This window comes from Blennius ocellaris, assembly GCF_963422515.1.
Source record: "Blennius ocellaris genome assembly, chromosome: 13".
Lineage (NCBI taxonomy): Eukaryota > Metazoa > Chordata > Actinopteri > Blenniiformes > Blenniidae > Blennius > Blennius ocellaris.
Window position 1 is genome coordinate 19,255,133 of NC_137662.1, and position 22,433 is coordinate 19,277,565.

At 40.6% G+C, this 22,433-nt stretch overlaps 1 protein-coding gene across 1 annotated transcript in view; it reads left to right on the plus strand.

The window, feature by feature from the left end:
- adam12b (ADAM metallopeptidase domain 12b) overlaps positions 1 to 22,433 on the plus strand; it is a gene marked incomplete at its 5' end in the record, with an annotated part of 87,328 nt that overhangs the window by 22,848 nt on the left and 42,047 nt on the right. The window contains 6 exons of the mRNA XM_080507951.1: positions 16,023 to 16,101; positions 18,249 to 18,325; positions 19,073 to 19,262; positions 20,809 to 20,874; positions 21,642 to 21,713; positions 22,148 to 22,317. Coding sequence (XP_080364077.1) covers positions 16,023 to 16,101; positions 18,249 to 18,325; positions 19,073 to 19,262; positions 20,809 to 20,874; positions 21,642 to 21,713; positions 22,148 to 22,317 — 654 coding nt within the window. The remainder of the gene's footprint in view (positions 1 to 16,022; positions 16,102 to 18,248; positions 18,326 to 19,072; positions 19,263 to 20,808; positions 20,875 to 21,641; positions 21,714 to 22,147; positions 22,318 to 22,433) is intronic.

A 22,433-nucleotide genomic window follows, 5' to 3' on the forward strand; every position in this document is an offset into this window, starting at 1 on the left:
TTTTTCTTTTTCTTCTTCTGCCGCTCCCTCTTGCACCGACTCTTCCATCACTCCCACTCCCTCTGTCCCTGCAAATCTGCAATCAGGTTGTTGTGATGCCTTTCTTCCTGCCACGTCCCACCGATTCTCTCCCTACATTCAGGTTTCTCTACCGCCATCTTCTCCTATACTTGCCTCCCACACTCTCTGCACTCTGTCGTGTTTTTACTGAGCAGCTTCTCTGTCACCACGCCACCTGAGACCCCGTCAAAGTTACCAGCAGGGAGCGTTGGACCTCAGGGTCTCGTTTAGTGCCAATGTATGTGTACTTGGACTTTGGTGCCAAGACAGCGTGAATTTCCTTTAGGTGCCAAAGCATTTTGTTTTTGCCTGTCGCAATCACTTCATGCATTATTAGGTGAAACACCAGTTCACCTACAGGGGGTTTACATTAGCAGTTTCACACTCGCTTTGACTTATTTTTTTTTTTTTTGTGTTACCCTCTGATATTCCTTGTGTGATACTGTATTACCTCAGAAAGAAAATACTTTCTTTGCGCATTAAATGGAATTTAAGAATTAGAGTCACAAAGGGGCCACATCAAACATTAAACACATTGCAAAAAGCACAAAAATAAAAACATTGCAACATCATCTTCAGAAAACTGTGTGCCTCCAGCAGACATCCTCACCATGCAAACAAAACTCTAATAAGTACAGTGCATCCGCATGCAGATACGAGTCTGATTTCCTGTCTTGACACATCACAATTTACCGTCCATCCTTGCTTTTCCAGCTCTTCTTCATGCCGGCTGTGAATGCTGGTGAAACTGAGGTCTCTCGGTCTGGACCACGCTGCGGCAAAGTCACTATAACCTCCACCGAGAAACTTGTGTAGATGGGCAGTCTTCCAATGTACACTGAAACTGCCGACCACATGCACAGCCACTCGGTTTCTGAGCACATTTAACATGCTTGAACTTACACAAACATACGCAAACATTTGCAAATAAACAAACGTGGGCAGGTTGGTGCATCACTGCGCTCAGAATTCAAAAGGTCAGTCTGAATTTCAAAAGGTCTGTGCTGTGTTTTGGGGAAACGATCTGTGCGAGAAGTTTGTGCCCACTCTTGAGAGTGTCTTTTAAATAGAGTTTGCTGAAAGGTGGGTTGTTCTTCCTCCTGACAGTGCCAGACTTCCCTCCGTTTGCGATGCAGGTTAACTGCAGTAAGTGTAGGTCATTTACCTGCTGCAGGGTTTTTGTAGGTGTCAGCATTTGAAACAAAGTGCTCGTGAGATGGGATCTACCCACAGGTCTCCTTTCACGCTATAGGTGCGTGTGTGTGTGTGTGTGTGTGTGTATCCCAAAACACACGCACATCTTGTTTGTTGGACTATCGCCTCTTTTTTTGGAATTCCACCACTTTTTTCCCCTGATGACATTGTAGTTTTTGTCGAGCTTAGAGCACATAGTAATCGCATTTTGCCTCCTGCCATCTTTAATTAGTTGGCTGAAGAGGTTGTGGATAATGCCGAGTGCCCTTGGGGAAATTTGCCAAGTCTTGAAGGACACAAAAAGAGAGAGAGAGTGAGAGAGGAAGGGGAAGAGATTTGTCTCAGGTGTTGCCTGAGAAAAAAAGATTAGAGTGGTCTTTTTTTTTTTTTTGACCTGTTGGATCAGAGCCAAGTTGCTCCAAGTCTTTCTCTTCAAGTCATTGGGGATTTTCCACCCCTGCAAGTCCCCCTTCTTTGATTCACCCTTTTCTCTTTGCCTCCTCATTTCCTAGGGGTCTGATTGAATTCTATCAGAAAGTTTCAGATGAGTTTTTCATGATAATATTTGTATGTAAATTTGTGATGGAGCAGCATTAAACTTTCTGGTAATTAGAAGAAGTCTATTACAATTTAATTTTGTCACACAGAAACACTTGTGTATTTTAATCATTGCTAAAATAGATTAATGATACATTTTGTTAATGTAGTATGTCAAGTCAGAATATCATCTTTTTGTTCCATCATCTTTTTGTAGTTTTAGGGTTTCGCTGCAGGAAAAAGAATGTTGGCGCCACAGCACTTAGCCACTATGGTCACTTTGTGTTTTATCATACTTTTTCCTCTGGCTAGCGACCCTTGATGGGTCACCCAACAATGGTAGTGAGCTGGTTGGACCCAGGACGGATAAACATTTTACTATTTTACATCTGAGCACTGTGCAAAGAGGATCTATGAAAATAGGAACACATAGGTGATGCATTTGCAGCTTTTGTACAAGCTCTTTGAAATGGCTGCTGCTCTTTTTATCTTAAATTAGACTCAGTCATATGCTCAGTGTGATGCAGGCTAGGTGAACTGTTACCTTGGTGTTGGTGAGGAGAACATCTATTATCAGTGTCAGATTGTTTTGATGCGGTAGAGTGGGGCTACAGATGTTGATGATGCATAATATCCATATTTGTCGCGGGCATCATTCATCTGCATCAGCAGGAAACACGCACTTGAGTATATGGTACAGGAGTCATTACATTACCTCGCTATACATAGATAGATTTGTCAAGATAATAAAATGCACTTGTGATTTGTACATTATATTTTCATCCGTCTTTGACAGGACACAGCCATTAGTTTACACTATGTGATTGCATTACCCTTCCTCGACCAGGGAATCAGTCCACAGTGGAGTGTATCATAATCACATCTCACACACAGCCTCCAAAAGTCATTAGCCATAAAAGCAAAGATGCGAGTTCCTTTTTCGAAGTAGAAATTGCTTCGTTTGTATGATTCAGATCCTCCCATGTAACTCAGCTCAGTTCGGAGAATTGGTTAATTGTGGTGGGGTCATGAGATAGAAGTACTTTTCTGCCTGAGACAGCAAAACTCAGCAGCTATTGGACTCTCTTAACAGCAATTGTCCATTATGGTTGGATCTAATCTCCACCAAGAGTCCATACAGGTGTAATAAGTTACAGATTAAATAGATTAATCCACTTGAGACTGATGCTCCCAAGCTGAAACTACAAGTCTGCAACCTTGTAAAGATTATATAAGTTGTAAAAGTTGTAAATCTATTCAAATACAGTAGATAGCCTTAATAGAAATGGGGGCATAACAAGCACATGTCAAGAGGTATGTTTTGTATGCAGAGGTCACATTCTGCACACACAAAAGCTATTTTTAGTGAACCGGTATTACACAAAGAAAATATTGTCTTTGAATCATTATTTTTAGGACTTGCTTTCATCTGTTTTAAAGAGCGTAACGTCCCTACGATGTGATACTCACCAGATTTGTGCGTGCATGCAAGGTAGCTGTACAAACACGAGAAAGTGTGTGCATTCACAATAAAGGCAGATGTGTGCTGGGAGCCCAGGAGGGCAGGATGTGTGGCACGTAACATCACAGAATGAGAGGAAGTTGTTGCTGCACTGAGTCTATATTGAATATTTTATCATATGTACCGGCATGCAGCCTCTTGATTTGTTTGGAAACTAAACCTTTTCATGAATACTGACACTGATTTAAAAAAAAAAAAAAATTAATTACCAAAAAAAGAATTTTGTGATCAACACATTCATGGTCACTCATTTTCATTGTTTGACGTGGTCTTTTATGAGATAAATTACCAAGATGTGTTGTTTCGTAATCTGTTGAGTTGATTACAAGTACAGCAGTGTGATATATGTTTATAATGCATCAAACAATCATAGAGCTGTAGAACGGAAATGGAATTAAATATTCCATCCATTTATTCTATACAGCTTTATCAAATCCGGAATTGCTGAGCATTTGAGCCAATTGTACTGCAGTTACAGCCTGGAAGGCATCCATCCATCAGGGGGCAAAAGCAGAGACACACACACACACACACACACACACACACACACACACACACACACACGATGCACGTGCTCCAATGGTAAACTCCATATTTGGACCCACAACCTTGCTTTTATGGGACGAGGGTATCAACCACTACATTACTGTGGGCCTCTTAAACCACATAAGGTCTGATCTACTAAACGCTTACTACCTTCAGCCGATGTGCTGCTGTGAAGCATTTCTTCAGCTGACTCACCATAGGTTTTGTTTATGAGTTCATTGGAATATATTTTCTGTGTTTTATCTCAAATATAGGCTTTAGTCATATCTCATGTTACCTTTTTTTTTTTTTTTGTTGCTAATTTCATATTTATTTGCTGTAGCGTGTAGAGGAGAAAAAAACGGTGCCGAGTAACCACCGCTGAAGTGAGTTGTAGCCTGTGGGTGGTGATCAGACTGAACATATAGGCACGGGGTGTCAAAGAGTCAGAGCGTAGGAAGAGAGGAAGGTAGATGGAGTTCAAACGGGGGTCAGGTACCAGGGTGAGTTTCAAGACTCTAGCTGAGGACCTCTGATGAACAAAAACATACAGTCAGGCAGGTCTACACGATCAGTGCGAGCACCACAACATCAAGGCAGAATAGTAGATCTGTAGTGATATAGTGATACACCAAAAGTTCTGACATGACAAAATTTTATGAAGGTAAAGATGTGTACACTCTGACCAAACTGTGATCTGACAGTGGTGTGATCTTTGAAACGGAGGGAGTGAAGGGGGATAGAAAACGTATATAAAGACCCATGTATCAGTGCTCAGTCGTCGTCGGGGGTGGGGGGGTGGGGGGGTGGGGGGGGGGGGGATCTATGGCTCTCAGTAGTCATTGATGAGATCCACGGCTTAGAGTGTTTGCTCTGGAAATTAAAGACTCTTCTGCATCCAAGTCCGACTTATCATCTACTTTTTACTCCAAGGCTTAAGTTTTTTACCATTAGAGTTGAAGAATTAGTGAAAATGCTCATGGCATCCAGTTGTGGCCCAGATCGACATGCCATGATTTATTCACAGCAAGCGCTTATATATGTTTGATAACGTCTGTGAAGGCAAGCAAATGAACACAGACTCAATACGTTTCCAAATAATCCTTCTCTAATGAAGGCAAGACCTGCATTTTATACTCCTGTCTGTCGTAACGTCTTTATTCTTAGTCGCTCGCAGAAGTCATACAAACTGAAAGCACAGTTTATTTACACTTAGAACACAATTTACGAAGAACATAAACAAACCGTCTTTCATTTAGAGCCATTTCCTTTTTCCTTTTGTAAATATGACAGATGTATGAAAATGTTTTTTTCTCTCATGGACTGAACAGGCTGGTCAAAACTATTTTACTTTGTGTCAGCAACTCTCAAACAATGCATGCTGGTGAGTTTGCTCACAAACCATTATTGTCCCCTTGGAAATATTGTTTAACAAATCATGTTTAACAAACCTAAAGGCGGAGACGTCGGTTCTAAAGTATAGCCTCAAAGTTTTAGCTGAACAAATTATAGCGGCTGAAAGTAAAACGTTTGTCCTTGTAGAAAACTGCTGAATTTCTGAAAACTGCTGAATTCCCAAAAGGCACCACATAAAAAAACTACTGTGGGGGTCCAAACTATAAGTTCAAATTGTTCCCAGCATACATGTCCTGCTGCTGTCCTTGCTCCGCATGAGTCAAGTTCTTCTATTTAGTTATCTTTGCGTCTATGTTTTGTCTGAAAATGATCTTTCAAACGTTAATGTTTCAACGCAGCAAAGATGGGTGTGCCTCGATCTATTGGACAAATAAAGCCGCCACCTTCGAAACAAATATTCTTTATTACATGCATCTTAAACACACATTTTTATTTGGTTCATAATTTATCATTTCACCTTCCCGGGTGTGTCAGGGACAGGATGTGGCCCACGGTGCCAAGCTCTGTTGTATGTTTAATAGTGTTCCTCCCTTCACTTATTTTAACAACATTGCTGCTTTCCCAGATCTCAGTTGACACTTTACTGTTATAATAACCAATAGAGCCCAAACCCATAAAATTGGACCAGAGTCGTAAACGTGATTTGAACTTTAAATAAAGTTATTACTCTCTCATGATGCGAAGATATGCTGCAGAGTTAAACCCCCTGAAGATCAGCAGCATCCCTTCTAATCCTTTTACAGATCTTACTGAGAGGCCATGGGCTTTATGACTTGTACATCCTGCGGTCAGCGGTTGAATGAACGGAGTGCAGTAAATGTATTTTAGAGACTGTCGGGGCTCCAGTCAGCCCCCTGTCCCCGCAGGTATCCGTGAACAGCTGGAGCCCAAAACTAGAGCTCTGATTAACTTAAAAGCATTTTGTTGTTGTACCACCCATAGGCCATCCAATAATTGACATCTCCCGCTCAATATCCAGCAGCCATGATGACTTATGTTACACCGCATCAGCATCAGTGACAGATTGCTCACCCCGATCCTTATGCTAAACTGATACATCAGTGCCAAGTGGAAGTTTCCATCCCCAGCATGTTTGCAGGGTAATGGACTGAAGAATGACAGATTGTATGCTATTATCTTATTGGAGAATCAGTGCAGCATGCATGAAAGTGTAAAAAGTGGGTTTAATGGCGTGAGACATCTTTTAAGAGGCGGGAAAGGAATGCTACATGCGGCCTGGGACTGGAAAGATGACGGTCTGGGATGTGTGCTGGCTTCGGCCTGGTATAATGAAGCAGTTGTTTTCCTAAATGCAGCCTGTTTGAGTTTGTTTGCCAACTTTTAAGATTTTAAAGTGAAGAGGGAGATTTTAATAGCGTCAGTGGACGCTGATTTTAATTGATACATTTTTTTTACACATTACAGGAAGCATTGACGGGCTAAAATGCATTGAAGTAAAATGAAAGACGTCTTTTATGTCTTTTTTTGCTCGATACCTATTTGCATATTTCCCCTGAAGACAAAATAAAAGTATGACTTAACAATGAGGCTGCCCAGGGGAGCCACCATAGATTAATTGAACAGATAAGAACCCTCTGATATTAACATTTATGCATTTGTTTACTCTTTTTCAATGAATAATAATAGGCCACCTCCCTTGAAGATCCCAAGTCTCTCATTAGTTACGGTGTGTAGCTTGTTATGGATGGGACTATTGAAACAGGAAAAGCAAAAACCAGTTAATATCAGTGCTGTAAAGAAGTATTTGTCAAGTTTTTAAACAAAAAAAAATATTTTAATGAGGAACTGATGCTTCTTGTTCCCAATCGCATCAGTTTCAGTACGAAGACGAGTGAAGGTCGGGCGCGCTTTTGTTGTTTTGTTGTGGCAATTTGTACAAAAAGGTACAAATAGCTCTCTGACATTTCCAGTGCTTTGTTTGTAATTATTAAGTGTAGATCTGAGCTGAATGAATGGTCGTGAAATATTTTGTGCTCTGTGTGAGTCCCTGCTAACATTTTTAATCACATTTTCTGTTTTCATCCCTCATAATAACTTTCAGTATCTCCAGTAATACTGAAGTACAATACACTATCTAAAAAGATTTCAATGTGTATTATATGGATGATATTTAGTTATTTTCATCTGGTGAGCCAATAAAAAAAAAAAGTTTTTATACAAAGTTCGTCCTCCACCCCCCAGGTATTTGAAGCATAATGTTTGGGATAAAACTATGTGAGATTGTCAAGAAGGCAGTATATTTTAGGCGTGACCTTTAATGGTCATGTTAACTGGCTGAATATTCTCATTATTCATAAGGAAGCAATGTTAATGGGCTATTTATGAGGTCAGTGAGTCGTAAATTGTGTTTAAAATATAACAGCGTTATAGTCAACTCAAAACTTATTACTCACATTTAATGTGGATGCAGATATTACTGTTGTAAGCTTGTAACTTTATGGTATTGCAGGAGGAAAACGCAAAGCTGTTTAGCTGATGGCCTTCACAGGTCCCATGCTGTCATAAGATACCAATAACAGAAATATCAACATGAAGTTGCAATCATGAATGCAAATGGTGCCTTCTTATTAGAAAATTAGAACAAAGCTGAATCAAAATGTTTCAACTGTACCAGTCAAGGTTGATAGAGGATACTGAGTGATGATCTTTGCATTAGTTCACAGTCGTGAGAATCTTTTACTGAAAGCTTATAAGGAAATTATGCTTCAATGATCGTTTAGTGGCTGTGCCCTCAAGCATTTTGATTGCACATTGTCGTCATCCGGTGGCGGGAAAACACACTGAGCTCCTTCATTTGTGCAAAAATAAAAGTGATTTACTTTGACCACACATTTCACAACAATGGCGGTGTGATGTTTAGCTGTGCAAGCTTTGCGCATTAATTACAACTAACAGCCTCAGCGGTTCAATATGTGGGCAGAATATAAAAATGCCAGAGATGGATTTCGCACGTGACAGACAGGTCGAGTCTGCGTTATAACAAACGACCGTGCCCTGAAAGGAATAGCAGGCGGTTGGCCTCAATTCATGCACAAGACTCACTCTTACTCCAGTACAGATGACAGCCTTTTCCCTCCCACTCATTTGACTAACTATTCCCTTTAAAGGGAGCATAGGGAATATGACATCATGCACTTTGTACAGTTACAAGAAAAAATATGTTTAGTGTGGGAATCATTTAATGGTGTTAAATATTCCGGACGTGTAGGCCAGCGGCTATGAAACGGTTCATTCTTTTACGACTCGACCGTGCCTTGCTGCTGAGGTGGGCGCCGCTACATTTTCCCGGTCGAGGAAAATAACAACAGCGATACAGCTTTGGTACAAATCGCAATGTTTCGTGCCTAAAGTGAAGTGTGCTTTTCATTAGAAGTATAAAAAAAAAGGTTTTTTTGGGGTTTTTACTTCACGGTATTTTTAATCCTTTTTTTTATACCTGCAGCCTTTCATTTTTATCAAGACTGTTTAAGAGTATGGCCTCATAAAAAGCAGTGCCTGTAAAAAAAAAAAAAAAATAGGGTGATGTAAAATAAGAAATAGCAAAAAGCGTAAAAGATAAGGTTACCATTCCCTGCAATAAAAGAAAAAAGTAAAGCCTTTTTTTTTTTTTTATAAATAAGTGCTTGAGATATAAGGTGAGTACAAATTGTGAGGAAGAAATTGATTTCAGTGATCTTAGGGTGCTTGAGACGCCTACATGTTATACAGGGATACAGTCACCAATCATGCTGCGAAGAGAGCTACAGTCCTGTATAGATACCTGCGAAACATCAGTGTTATGAAAGTATATCCTTTTCTTATCTCTATCTCTTATTTACGTATATCCTATCAGTCACTGACCACCGTCTGCCTCCTCTCCTCCAAGGAGAGAAATTATGACCTTTATGTGTCATCATCATTTTTCTTCCGATTGCTTTCCGTCAAGCCTATATATTCTCTTTTATGGCGGCAACTTTCTTTTCTTTACTTTAGTCTGTAACCAGTCAAGAAATCAAATGCTTCGATAGAAAAAAAACCCTAAAAAACTGTCTTTGACCGGCCTGTGATTGGCAATTTTAATAGGGTGTGAATGCTTGTTTTCGTGCGTGCGTGCATTTATGTGTGTGTGCGCGAGAGAGACAGCCTCCAATAGCTGTATCACTGTACAATGATTCATCACTCACCTCTGCTTTCCAGCACGGGGAGCCTGGTTTCTCCCTCTGCGGTTTGTTTCACTCATGTGATGACTTCAGTCGCCCGAGGCACCACATCACACACACGGCCATGAAGCCTGAATTGAGGGTCACAGACAGAGGATGCTGTTTGAATATGTGCGTAACCTCTTGGTGATTGAACGACATAAAAACATTATTTATTTATTTTTATTTTTTTATGAGTTATGAGCAATGAACCAAACACAGTATTTTCCTGTACTTTGTGGACCTGACCACTCGTAGAGTCATTGGCGCATTGATGTCTGCGGGGTTTTTCTTTGCTTTTATCTCAGAAAACAAACGTTGTAGGGATAACTCAGGAGTTGGTTGTTTTTCTTCTCTTTCCCCTCTTATCAGAGCATTATTTTGGACCTTTTGTGAACTCACTGCAGGATGATTTGAAAGTAAACCAGTTGTTCTCTTTGTGAAATAAAGTGGAGATCCTGACTCACACAGAATGGGCAACCTTTGCCTTTGTTTGTCAGAGGTCAAATTTTGATTTTTTTTTTTTTAATTTTTTTTTAAACTTCTTTGATATGCAGCTGCTACCTGCTGGAATATTTCTGGTGGAAAGCTTGAATCCTCTTTCTCATGACTTCATAGCTTTAACAACAGCAAAGTGTTGTGAATGAGGCATATAGAAACTTGTCTTGAGGGCTTCTGGACTGCAGGCTTTGACATATTGCCATTCCTTTTTCCGATACAGACTCTTTGACATCTACCAGGTTCTTCTCGGTTTTGGGAAAAGGGACTCCTGTCATAACAAATCCAGGTCAAAGAACTTTGAGTAAATCTGGTTGCCTTTAAAGCAAGATTAGGATTCACAGAACTTGAACAATGAAGCATCACAGATAATACAATATGAAGTTACTGTTTGACACATTTTGAAGCAAAAAGTCCAAATATATTGATGCTGTGCACATAAAGAAAGAAATCTAATATCAAGTTCACAAGGTATTTCAAACACAGCTCAGCCCTATTTCTATAGAGTCTTGACTTGACTTTTTTTCTGACCAAAGTAGTTGTTTTACTTCAATAAAGTAGTGAATAAAGTAACTTGTGTCTCTCTCTCTCAGTTAGGATGTCTCGTTAATGCTCACACAGCTCTGCTATTGTAGTTGAATCTGAATTGGCTCATCAAGTTCAGATGAGTGGAAGTGAGTTAGTTGGAAGTGAAATGGAGTGCCACACAATGTTCTGGTCCGGTTGAGTCAGTAATATATGAAATCTGGCATTTTCAACTGTAAAAGCTTCTCTCTGCACGCTCCAGTGTTTCAACAGTGATGCAAAACTTGGCATCACACCTGATCTGGAAAGAAACAGAATCATGAAGTAATAACGATGGGAACAAAACACAAACAAAACAGCTGAGGTAAAGTACTAACAAGCACATCGCAGCAGGCAAGCCTGATTAGGGTAAGTCGATGTTTATTTAGGGCTGAATGTATTGTATGAGCCAAGGCTGTCTTTTTTTCTTCAGTTTTCTTCATCTAGAACAAAAATACCAATTGATAACTTCACGGAAACGTCAGTAATGGCAGCAAACATTTTTTTTAAAGCGGTCATTTACCAACGTATTATTGCCAAAAGTACTGCCGTTACACAAATGCTTTAGTTAGTGACTGTTAATTCCAATACTGCTCATTATTAGGCAGAGATCAGCACACTGTGACCTGATTCCCTAATTTTCTGTGAAATGCAGTTCCGCCACATTTTAATTCAGTGAACGTGATAAAAACCAGCCTTGACCTATAAAGAACTGATTCATTTTATGACTTTTGCATTTTACAGACTTGCAGTTTCGTACAATCGGAATCAAGACAGGCTCAGATGGACATTATGTCTCTTTTACACAACCAGTAAAGTGGAGGCACGCCCTTTTTATTCTGCATTTTGGGGATTCTTTTTTCTGTTTTGCTTCCCCTTCTCTTCCCACCCTCATCTCTGTCTCGCCCTGTGTTTTTCTGGCTTTGCTGGCTTTGTACACTCCAGTGCACCCACCACAGCCAAGCCTAAGCTGAAGGGACACTGAGCTGTATGTAAATCAATTTGGAACGCAGCCGTATGTGGAAATAGAATTAGAGTTGTCAGCCACACCTCTTTAGTTCTTCTTCTCTTCTTCATCTCTCTCTTCTTTCTCTGGTAGTCTGCTCTTCTACTTTTTTTTTTCTTCTTTTTTTTTTAGTTTGGGGTATGCGGCCATAAGCAGCAGCTATATAGGAAGGCTTGGGGTTAGGCTTGTGGGGGAAGAGGGGATTAAAAGAAATCACTGAAGTTAGCAGTCTTCAAAGGAAGCAGAGAGACTGCGAGAGCAGCCATGTTTCTCTCAAATGGTTTCAGGCTCAAGGGGATTTGTGTAATGGTGAATTATTACATGAGGCATAAAGTCCCATATATGTAAATGACTCTCAGCAATTTGAAATTGCACTCTCTAGTCTAGATGTCCAATGGAGAGATAATATTAAATGCAAAATTATGTAAACAGCGAGTGGTGGGGCCGGGTTTCGGCTTCATCGATTATGCTACTGTGGTGAGGCTGTCTGCGCGAGGTTTGATTTGTTCTTCTTCGATAAAGCCCATCGAAACACATGTTTTGGTATGGCAACAGCAGCAGTTCCATCTGCTCTAATTTCAGATATGACAGAAAGTCATATTTGCCTGTTTATTTGATGCGGCAGAAAACGGGAGGAAAGATTCTGGATGGTGGGCTGAAATTAGTTTTTCCGTTGCACAGTCTGTATGGTGTCTGCATTGTACCACTCACATCTAAGACATCTTTTCATTGATTGTTTTGGATGAAATGTAGGCATGTTAGCAATCCACTTATGTCGACAGATGGGAAGGGAGCGGTAACATACCCCATGTTCATCTGAGACATCAAGCATCCCAAGTTGAAGGTTATAGATCAGCCATTGCAGCAACACAATGAGTGTTCTCACAAAACATGTGGGTGTCTTTTGATTTAGATTTACTGCAAGGCATTTTTCAAATAGTGAATCATACCCCTAATTATATTCAAACAATATAAGCAAGAGAATGTACCAGGCTCAGTAGGCCAGCTTGGAAAACTATTCATCTGGCTTTTTAGAAACAATCAATAATTCATGCAGTAAATTAATTTTCAGGGAAGCTGAATTAATTCCGTAGAGCAGTTTGCGAGATGCTGAATAAAAGAGATGGAGGATTATTTTAGAAGACAAATAACAGCATTTTGTGCCTCCCAGAGGTGCTGTTAAAGAACCCGTCATTCATCACAATTAACCTGGGTGACTATTAGTGAATTGTTAATTAGAGGTTTGACTGTGTCTAATGAATCGTAACACACACTTTGGAGCACTCAATCAATAATTATCGACTTGAGCAATTATAGGAGATTTATATAAGGTTTTAGAGGAGAAAAAAATCTGAACTTTTCGCTGTCAAAAAACAGTATGTAGCTAGAAGTACAGTGGCAAAGATGCACCATTGCGCCAGAGGGCACTCCATAAATCATTCTACAACCTATTCAAGAGCTACAGCTGCAGAATAAATTGACAGTTTGAGGCTGAAACCATCGTTTCCCTCGTGCGCAATGAAGACATGTTGAAAAAGACAGTGTCTTTGCACATTCACCAGAAGCTGTGCATTTCCGTTCCATTCATAAATTTTACCACCTGTCTCTTATAACGCACTCAAGGAGAATTTAAAGCAGCACTTGGAGAGTTCACGCTGGGTTTTCTGGCGACTATTTAGGCCATTTTTAGACATTTTCTCTCTTTGGTGCGCTCTATTGAAATCACAATTGATTGGCTGTGTGTTCCTTTTGACAAAAACAGGGATGGAGGTGGATCGTTGTGGGTAAGAAAGTGGGTGTAATCACATATAATTGTTCTGATATGCTGGAGAGAAACTGCACAATTTCTCTCCTCAGTAGCTTTGGATTGGGATAAGAATTTTACCGACACGTCCAAAGTGAAGAGAGGGTAACAATATGCTTTCAAATGTCGAACAATTTCTTCAACCACACAGAAAGCTGGGGCCGTTTTTCAATGATTGTATCAGTTCAAAATGGAGCTTTGCAGGAAAAAAATAACACAGGCAACTGATTCCTAGCGCGGTCCTTTCCAGCTTTGTGAGACACAACATGGAGTTGAGAGGTAACCAGCAAAGGCAGGAGATATTCTCTTCAAATACACAGTAAACATTCGCATAGCCCCGCAAACTCCTGTGTACTCCTGCCAAGGAGTTGATTACAGGGAGATTCCACCATGTAAATCCTGCAGCTTTTCTGCAGTGTGTGTCATGGTATCAGAGGCCACGCTGCCCTAAGCTGGCTTTTCCCAACATGCCCCCAAAAAGTACGGCACGGGAGCATTTGCTCGGAATTACCGCTCACATGACACAAATCCCGTCGTTTCTGCAAACGGGGCATTTTGAATTTGCCTTCCTTTCAACGGAAATGTCATAGCCAGTGTCGGGTCCGTGCTGTTAGGAAGTGTCTGTTTATCGGTGTCACACGGCTTCTGCAAGTTCAGTGAAGGAAAGATAAATATTCCGCGTTTTTCCATTAAGCATACATGACCCTCTGATGTCTCATCAATTTTTAATGAGACAGACGACCTCTTCAAAGTGATCGCAGGCTGCTTGGCTTATCAGATTAGGTTTATAACTTGCTAATGGCATGATAAGGCACATTAAATAGATAATATGTATTTAATGAAGTTAAATGTGGTTAGATGTGGGACACGGAGAAGGGACCTTTTTTTTTGACCACGTCATCAAATAAATAAATTTAAATATCCATCAAAGATATAAAAATTGTAAAAAAATGTGGGGAGAAAAAGTGCATTGTTTGCTGAAAGCAGTCTCATCTAATTCTGGTTTTTGGCACATGCAAATTGTGTGGGATGGCACAGCATTGGTGGGATATGCGCGATTCCCACTGAGGTTTGGCAAAAGCTTCTTTGCAGTTTTTAAATCCTCTCCATCTCCCCTTCTGTCTTCATGACAAGGCAGTTGTCCAATTAGGAAGCAAACTTAAAGGAGACTTTCTGTTAATTCCCTTCTTTTCGCTGTTCTTATGCTAATTTCTAAAGTCCACTATACGCTGAAGTGACATTGGAGGATTCTTGTTTTAGATAACTGTACGGCACGGGACAGTGAGCACTGAGTTTGATTGCGTTGTGAACTGTTTGAAGATTTGAGGCAATCATAAATACAGTGAAGCAGGTGTGAAATTACAAGAACCCGACTTTGCATGTTGGCCAGCTTATTTTTAATACAGAAACTGAGCAAAAGAGGAGAGTTTGTGAGTTATATGATGTATTTGTAATGTAGCAATAGACTATTAAAACACTGGATGAACTGATGTAACTATATTTACATTGGACCTCATGAATGTATTTCATTATAGCAATAATACAAGTATAGTAAATAGTAAAAGTGATATTTTGATAAAGTAATTTGATTGTCAAATATTGTGCAATTAGTGGCGAGTGCTTCTTCCTCCTTTCAACAACGTATAGCATGTGACAAGCTGAGTTTGCAAATGTGGGACAATCTGGTAAATGTTGCCTGTGATCGTACAGCAGGAGTCTAGGAGCTCCTGTAATGGTGGGTGCAAAGCTCTTTTTCTGTGTTTTCTCGTAATTTTTTTCATTACTGGAATAGGGGTTGCCCGTAAACCAACCGGAGGATCCGGTCTGGCCCTTCAAATGACCTCTCAAAGACACGATTTCACTAACTGTAGTGAACAATGAGACTTGAAGGAACAGTGATGCAGCAGTGAAAACTACCTAATTACTGCTAGCATGAGAATGTCCTTTGAAAAATGCAACTTTTGTTTGGTGTTGTTGATTCTTTTGGCGGTTTTCTGTTTAGAGGGAAACAATGGAAACATGTAGATGCTATTTATAAGATATTATGATGTCTTATTGAAGTGTGGCCCTTGATTATGAGTTCCAATTATGAGAAGTAAGCGTCTCATCATATCATCATAATCTTAAAGTGGCTGTTATGCATTAGAATCATCTTTGGATACAGGTATCAAAAGGTCAGCATATCAACCTTTAAGTGCTCATTTTTACTGTGTTTTTTGCCTCCCTGTTTCTGTCTCACTCGCTCCTATGAATACATAAACACATAGTCACATACATCCTGAGATCATCCTGCCTGATGTCAGCGTGATCATGCAGCTGTAAAAAGATGGGCGTTCCTACTGCTGCGCTGCCAATGCTCGGGGTGGGGCGCACTGTGTCCATCTGTTCACAGCCGCAGGAGGAAAGCACACACACACACACACACACACACACACACACACACTGGCACAAAGTTTCAAATGTGTCCACCGACACAAATGCACACCGGAAAAGACACATGCACGTAACAATTACCTCAGCGGGAAGTCGACTCAGTCATCCCGAATGCCCGAGGAATCATTGACACGTAGAAAAAAAAAAATAGCAAATCAGAATGAGGCTTTGTTGGTGATCTTTTTTTTTTTTAATCAGTGCAAATACACAGTCAATCGTTCTGGTGTTTGATGCCTCTTTCTTCCTTTCTTTTTGTGTTCCCAGGGGTCTTTTTGCAAGCCATTACACTGAGACACATTACCAGGAGGATGGAAGTGCAGTCACCGGGGCTCACAACTTCACGGTACGGCAGCACTTTAAGTGCTTTTGACATTTATGGCCAAGTTGACGTGCAGCGGTGCTCCGAAGTCATGGAAAAATCTGACCCCTGTAGAGAATTTTTCCAAAGACAGATATTTTTTATGTATATTGGGTGTTAATTGAAAACCAAAAATTGAATCAAAATGAGATATATTCTTTTTTTGGGGGGGGGGGGGGGGGGGTGTGACCCATTTTGGAATTAAATGGTGTTGCTGTGTGGAAGGTCTATCATGTGGCCTACTTGATGATAAGCTGTGATTTATGCTGTTTGCTGTTCAGCCAACTTTGCCATCAGGATTTATTTTTTTTAATGGAATTTAGCAGCTGATGTTTTCCTGGGGGCTCATTTTGATTCAGCAGCATGCAAAGTGCTTGCTTCTCTTTTGAAAATGAAGAAAAGATTGTTCATTCTAGATTTCTAGCACTTGTCAAGGCCGCTCACTTTGGCACATCAGTGATTGGAATCAGTTTGCGTGGCTCACAAAAGGAAATCATAACTGATTCTTCGTTCAGTGATATTCACAAAGGAGAGAGAAGCATTTCTCAGTGGCTGACTTTGAAAAGTTCTTTTTGTACCATTGTTAGTAGACTCCTGAACTTTTTTTTTTTTTTTTTTTTTTTTTTTAGCTTAGCTGGATTGAAATCATCATGTTTAACTGAGCAGCCGCGGGAGCACAATGACAGGCTGCTTTACAGTTTGCAGGATCAGTGTTTGGTAACGCGGCAATGACTGACAAGACAATTTCCCATAGACTTTTACAAGCACTTATCCTACACACTGTCTCTCTCACCTTTAATTTTGCAAGCGCGGGATGGTACAAGCGTTACATCAGGCTGTCAAATAGACATATTGTATTGTCTGAGATAAGCTTCATACGGCTGCACACTTGCATGCTTGTCACTGAGCTCAACACTCTGCCATATGTTAATCATGCCTCAGTGGCAAGATACAAACTATAAATACACTTTGCCTTTCTATGAATTATCCCAATCCAACACGGGAACTATTTCTTTATGTTGCTGGTTCTTCAGCATGACAAAATAAAAAAACCTGAGCTGCCACCATTGCATCCTGTGCATCATTTATTGCAAATCGATCTTCATTTTCAATATATTGCTAAATATAAACATCTAAAATTTGAGCATATAGAACATACAGCATGGAATGAGGATACTTAATTCGATACCAAGAGGCGTACGCATTTTTGAAGCTGCAGGGAATTTTCCTAAACTAAATATTTCAAGAGGAGTGCATACAGCGACTGTAAAAAATAAATAAATTTAAAAAAGACAGGTTGAGGATGAAACAAGAGCACCATCACTGCCTGATGTTTTCATTTGTAAAAGGTGAGCTAATCTAGGTCAAGCATGGCCTAAGCATAGAGCCTTTGTAGCTGTTCTATTTTTATACTTAATCTAATGAATTTCAACTCCATTACCACCTGGCTCGCCAACTTGCACTGAGCTTTTCAAACCGAACACGGGACCTTTTTACATACAAGTATTTCCTTCCAGAGTTTAATGTCGCGCATGAGGAATGGTCAACGTGGTGGCCAACGACAGCTGATTTAAGCGGACTTGAGAGCCGCGAGACACTAACTGGACGTCTGTATTCCCTCCTAATGAGAGTCATTTCCTCTGCCCTCCTTGTGCTCAGACAACAGTGTTTTTACTGTCTGAGGAACCTTAAATGTTCCCTTTTCCTCCGAGCCGACCCGCCTGATGGAATAATGAACCATCAACAATTACCGTATTACTGTCAGCTCCCATGTGTGTCAGTGTACTTGCCTCTTGCCTCGACCGTGTGGGCCGCGTTCATTTCAAACAGCTTGTTTGTATAAAGAGGGCGAGGAAGAAAGTGTGTTCTACAGAGCATGCTAATCTATTTGAGCATGAGCCAGGACAGCGTTAGCAGAGTTCCACTGTGTCTTGTCCTCTTTTGCATGTTTGAAGTCAGGTAAAGGCTACACTACGTCTACAATAAATGTGACACACTGAGGTTTTTTTTGTTCTTTAAATATAATACATTTTTAATGGGACCATCCAGTGGGTAAAGCTTTTTATTTTTCCCTTTTTCTTTTTTTTTTTTACCCCTTTATCTTGTGTTTTATTATGTACAACCTCTTTCAGAATAACTGCTACTACCATGGGGAAGTGCAGGCGCATCCCGGCTCTGATGTTACCCTCAGCACCTGCTCAGGCCTTCGGTAAGAAACACAGGAGCAGTTTTGTATTCGAGCGGCATCCCAGCACTGCCCTTTAAGTGCGATTTGCCAACGCAATGTTTATATTTACTTAAGTCACTCAGCACAGCAGCCCATCGCTCTTAAGCCCCTTAAGCGTGCTGTCAGTAAGTTGTTGTGTGACTCGCAGGAATAGGAGAAAATGTCACACCTCATTGTCTACGTTCGCAGAGGCTTCCAGTAAATACCCGCACTCGGTAATTGGCATTTTGCTCCCGCTAATGACCGAGCACAATTCCAAGTTTTGTAAACTGAGCATTAGCCGAATCTTAACATACACAATTTCATCTCCTGCTTAATTAAACAACCAGAGAACATTAACGGAAAGAGAAAATGTGCAGTGTGCCATGACGGCCTTTTATTGACTCAGTATGTGCTAATGACATAGAACATTTAAGTTGCAATTTGTGGTAAATGTTCCCGATCTGACGTGAGAAATGCCGGTGAAAAAGCACTGAGCTGAAATAGCACTGCTGTGATTTGTGACTACAAAAGTATGAAGCCGTGAGAAATGTTTAAGTGGTTTGATAAAAGCATGTTTTATAGATGCAGTTGGCTGAACTAAGAGTGAGCATAAAGAAAAAGGGTTACCTTGGTTGTCAAATATTCCATTAGAGAGAGCCACATTCAATCACACTCTTACTTTTTGAGAGAGTTGTCGTGTTTTGAAGCTTTGTTTTCACACTTGCGCTCGCTCTGCTGTCTCTGCAGAGGCTTCATCGCACTTGAAAACAAAACCTTCATTATCGAGCCTGTGTCTGGCAATGACACTGGAGCACACTTCATCTACCGAGTGGAGGAACTGCGTCTGACCCCAGGAGCCTGTGGCCACGGCTTCAACATGTCCTCTGTTGCACCTGAAAATCACATCAAAAGCCCCTTCCAGTCCTTCCACAACAGGGTGAGACGAGTATTATGTTGTTTCCAATGCAAAGCTCGTTTCATAGCCACTGGATAGCACAGTTCAAAGCTGTATTGTCTTCAATTTAGGCATTTTTCACTGTCGAACGTTTCCAAAGGGAAAAGGCTAACATGGAAATGATGAAAGATAAATGGGCGTTGGACCAAAGATGAGAATATTGGCAGGCATACCTGTTTGGATAAGTTCCCCGAGGGTATTGCCTTGGGCTTGACACTCATTTTATCTGTGCTCAGAGTCCAGAGTCAAGGGCCCATGCAGAAGGGTTGGCTGATAATTTGCCTACAGCAGGTGTGAGATCCATCTGGCCCTATTTCTAGGCATTAAAAACTCCATCTGAGTGAGGAAATGAAACTTACCTATATAGAGTATTTAATGACCTCAGAGTAAAGCAGCACCTTGGCTGTGGCTTTTCAGAACCAAACTCATTCCACCTTAAAAGATAGGACACTGGAGTGAAAGTGATGGATGGATATAACTTGGAGAACTGGTGTGGTTGTCTCTCAAGTGTTTTTAATAATATAACTGCTGAATAACCCCTAAAGTGGTGCCATTTTATTCTTTTTTTTTTAAGTTTCACAAACAATTTAGTGGGAGAACCTGTTTCGTTTTATTCTTTTCTGTCAGGTTCATCAAAAAATGCAACATAAAACACAGTTAATCAAATCTACATGTTGTAATTGTCTTTGCTGGTGGGACATTGACCTTGATTAATCCTGGTTTAAATCCCACTTGAAGCAGGAAAAGAAACCAGTGTAAAAGCCAGTCTACTTGAAACCAATCCGCAATGCTTTTCTGTGGTTCCCCGTGTAAAAACATGCTGCTGGAGAGTAATTTTTTTAATATTTTGGAAATATTATGTTCTGGTCTATGTTTTTTTTCAATCAATTCTAATACACACTCTCATTAGAAACATTATAATTTGTAATATTCAAGCATGTTAAAGCTTTTCAAGCCTATTAGTGAAACATGTTGCATCCACTGTTTCCCTAATAGACATTTCAAGATGCCTGCAGATCTTTGTTAATCTGAAACACTGAAATCTATGTACATCCAGTTGAAAATGGAAATAGGAAGCTGTTAACCTCAATGTTTGAAATGTAAGTTATTATTAGGAGCTGTATATTTAACTAATGTATTGTATTCTAGTCAGGATTAAGTGAGATTGAAAGGTCCTGGTTGTTTTTGTTTTTCCGAGCCAAGCTTGGTGCAGCTCTCACCTCCAGTGTTCATGCTGAGCCAAGCCAATACACCCTTACACATAGCTTCACATTCATTGTAATACATGTCACTTGTATTGATCTGCCTGTCTGACTCTTGGCATGAGAGTAAAGAAACTGTTTCTTTCTGCAAAAATACAACTATTGCTTTACTGCTTGCTGTAACATTGAGAGGCTTAACGCAGGTTTATAACATTAGAGAAGAGGTTGTCCAAATTTGTATATAGTGTCAACAATTTTAGGATGGTGAAGTAGAAAAGGATGAATTCTTATGAACATGTAACTTCAATTTTTTTTCTTTACCCTAGCATAAAAGACATGCTCAGAAGACGACCAAATATGTGGAGCTGATTATTGTGGCAGACAACAGAGAGGTAATGCACCCGCGCCACTTCCCTTCACAAATACAACAGAAACAACATGGTGGGAATACAGCCTCTCCTGGTGGAGTAAGCAAAAAGAAAAAAAAGAAAGAAAAAAAAGCACACAGGGCAAGCTGTAGTTACAATAGAGCAGGTCCCACTAGAGCCCCAGAAATGGGGTCAGTGTGCAACAAGCAGTGTGGTCCTGTGGCAACAGCTCCAGTCTGACGGGAAATGCTGCTTTTTGATTCCCCAGCAGAGCAGACGGGAAACAGGAAAAAAAAAAAACACGTGGACACAGAAGCGTCTCCCGTAAGCACTGGCAGGCTCATTGTAGGGGGTTTCCTCCCGACATCCCTCTGCTCAAAACATCGACCTGAATGGAGAGGGAGGAAATGAGGGCGCAAAGTAGGATCAAGGACGTTGTTAAGATTCGCCTTGCAGTTGGGCGTCAGTGCAGGTGAACACGCAGTCGGGTGGATAGAGACTGAAAGCTTTGCAGGCTGTCGTATCTGCCAATATCCCCGCTCTCTACGGCTGCGGAATCCAACACCGGCAGAATTTCCTAGATCCAGATGGTCGCAGCTTGACAAAGTGCATAATCCACAGAAAGATGCATTGCGTCAGACTATAGGCAACTCATTTATACAAATATAATGGTGCCTCATGGTTTTCTGTTCTAAACGTATCGATCTCACTTATGGCTTGTCATGAATAATTGATCCTTGTGGTTGTAAATAGTGCTTCAGCTGACTGTCTACATTTCTTTTTTCTTACAGTTTCAGAAACAGGGGAAGGACCTGGAGAAGGTGAAACAGAGACTTGCAGAGATAGCCAATTACGTGGACAAGGTAAAACATCCGCTCCCTCTTGCGCAGGAGGAATAAATCACTTCTTTAAAATAGAAATATTGTTGGCAGCAGAGATTAATGGGATGAACGTGTGATATATTAATTTCCTGCTAAAGCAGCTGATCTTAGTCTGCCTAAAACCTCTGCCAGAGCTGCGGATCTGCGACCAGCAGGCGATGCCAGCAGATAGATTTACTTCAGGGAGGCATGGATAAAGAGGGGGAAACAAGCATGCTCTGAACCTATGAAAAACATGTGAAGTAAAGGATTTAGGGCTGCTGTAATGAGAAGGAATATAATTCCGTAGACTGCAACACAAATTGTCTCACACAGTTGTTTGAAGGTCTTGTAAACACAATAAAAACATACAATCTAATCTCACGAAGCCACCTGGCATTTCTATTCTTTCTGCCGATGATCGTGCTCTTTTTTAGTTTTACAGAGCCCTCAACATCCGGGTGGCCCTGGTGGGTCTGGAAGTGTGGAGCGACTCTGATAAATGCCCCATCACACAGGATCCCTTCACCACGCTGCACGAGTTCCTCGACTGGCGGAAAGTCAAACTGCTTCCTAATAAACCCCACGACAATGCCCAGCTCATAAGGTAGACGTCTGATTATCCAGAACTGCCAAAATTGCACAAAGTACATTTATATCAGTACTCTGAAACAAAATCCCAAAGGTCTGCATTGATAGTTTCACATCTCAGCTCATTAACCA